Raw genomic sequence first — 1,287 nt, forward strand, 5'->3', positions numbered from 1 at the left:
TCTTTACGCTTAAAAAAAAAAAAAAGACAGAACAAACATGGACAAAGGAAACAAAACATAGGGTCTATATGGTGGTACAAAAAACTGAAATGAAAGAGAATGAAATAAGGCATAAGTACTTACTAATTATAACTTGAGTCAATGTAAATGACTACTGTAATGTAGATACTAAACATAAAAAAATAATATTTCAACAATTATAATAACATAATAATAATTGTAGTGATTAAAACAAAGGGGTGCAGGGGGATCAGAGAGGGCCCCCGAGAGGTGAGCAACAGTCGCCCCGCAAACGCCCATAACCCCACGCAGCAAAACCAGGGGCCCCAGTAGGGGACAAGTGGGGCCGGCATGCAAGATAAATTGCTTTGTGGTATTTCTTTGTTAATTATTTTCCCCAATTTGAACATTTTTCCTTTGTCTCAGCCCTTGCAGTAGAGGAGCGAGCCCGGCAGCTGCAGATGAAAGTACATTCCTACCGGCCTTCAGCCTCCCACGACCCAGAGACGGACCTCAAGACCAAACGGGAGGTCAGCATCTCAACGTTTTCCAGTTCTGCTTCGGATCTCCTCCTCCTCCTCTTCCTCCTCCTCCTCCTTCTGCACTTGATAAATGATATACTGTGCATCTATTTTTCATCATAATTTTGAGCTTGATCATCATTTTCTCTCCCACCCCCTGCCCCTTTCGTCTCTGCCCGTAGATGTACGCAGAACAGAGGCGAAGCAGCGACAACATGTCGGCCAGATCGTCAGACAGCGATATGAGTGACGTGTCGGCCCTCTCCCGTGCCAGCAGTGCCTCTCGCCTCAGTAGCACCAGCTACATGTCCATCCAATCAGAGCGCCCCGGGGGACGACTCAGGTCAGTCGTTATTACCGGTCAAGTGTTCAGTTTAGATGTTAACCCCTCTCTGTTGACCTCAGGTCAAATTTGAGCCGTTTACAAAAACTTTCTATATTAGAACTATGAAAGAACGTTGAAAAAAGTGACAAATGTTGAAAAAAAATCTACAAAAACGCGGAAAAAAACATTCTTCTTTTAAACGCTGAAAAAGTGACCAAAAAATCGAAAAAAGTGACCAAAAAAACGTCAAAAACATTGGAAAAAGTGACAAAAAAACATCAAAAACAATGGAAAAAGCGGCACAAAAATGGTTGAAAAATGGACTAAAACATAATTAAAAAAACGGTAGTGACAAAAAAAATTGTAATATAATTGACAAAAATGTCAAAGTGTAGAAAAAGAACAACAAAACGTTGACATTTCAACCCAGAAAAACACAAA

At 41.0% G+C, this 1,287-nt stretch overlaps 1 protein-coding gene across 27 annotated transcripts in view; it reads left to right on the forward strand.

The window, feature by feature from the left end:
• The window catches only part of rims1b (regulating synaptic membrane exocytosis 1b), a 174,675-nt gene that overhangs the window by 155,774 nt on the left and 17,614 nt on the right, over positions 1–1,287 (forward strand). For all 27 annotated transcript variants that reach the window (XM_032526711.1, XM_032526701.1, XM_032526759.1 and 24 more), the window contains 2 exons: positions 427–530; positions 704–864. In XM_032526711.1, the coding sequence (XP_032382602.1) occupies positions 427–530; positions 704–864 (265 nt within the window). The remainder of the gene's footprint in view (positions 1–426; positions 531–703; positions 865–1,287) is intronic.

The sequence above is a fragment of the Etheostoma spectabile genome, chromosome 2 (assembly GCF_008692095.1).
Source record: "Etheostoma spectabile isolate EspeVRDwgs_2016 chromosome 2, UIUC_Espe_1.0, whole genome shotgun sequence".
Lineage (NCBI taxonomy): Eukaryota > Metazoa > Chordata > Actinopteri > Perciformes > Percidae > Etheostoma > Etheostoma spectabile.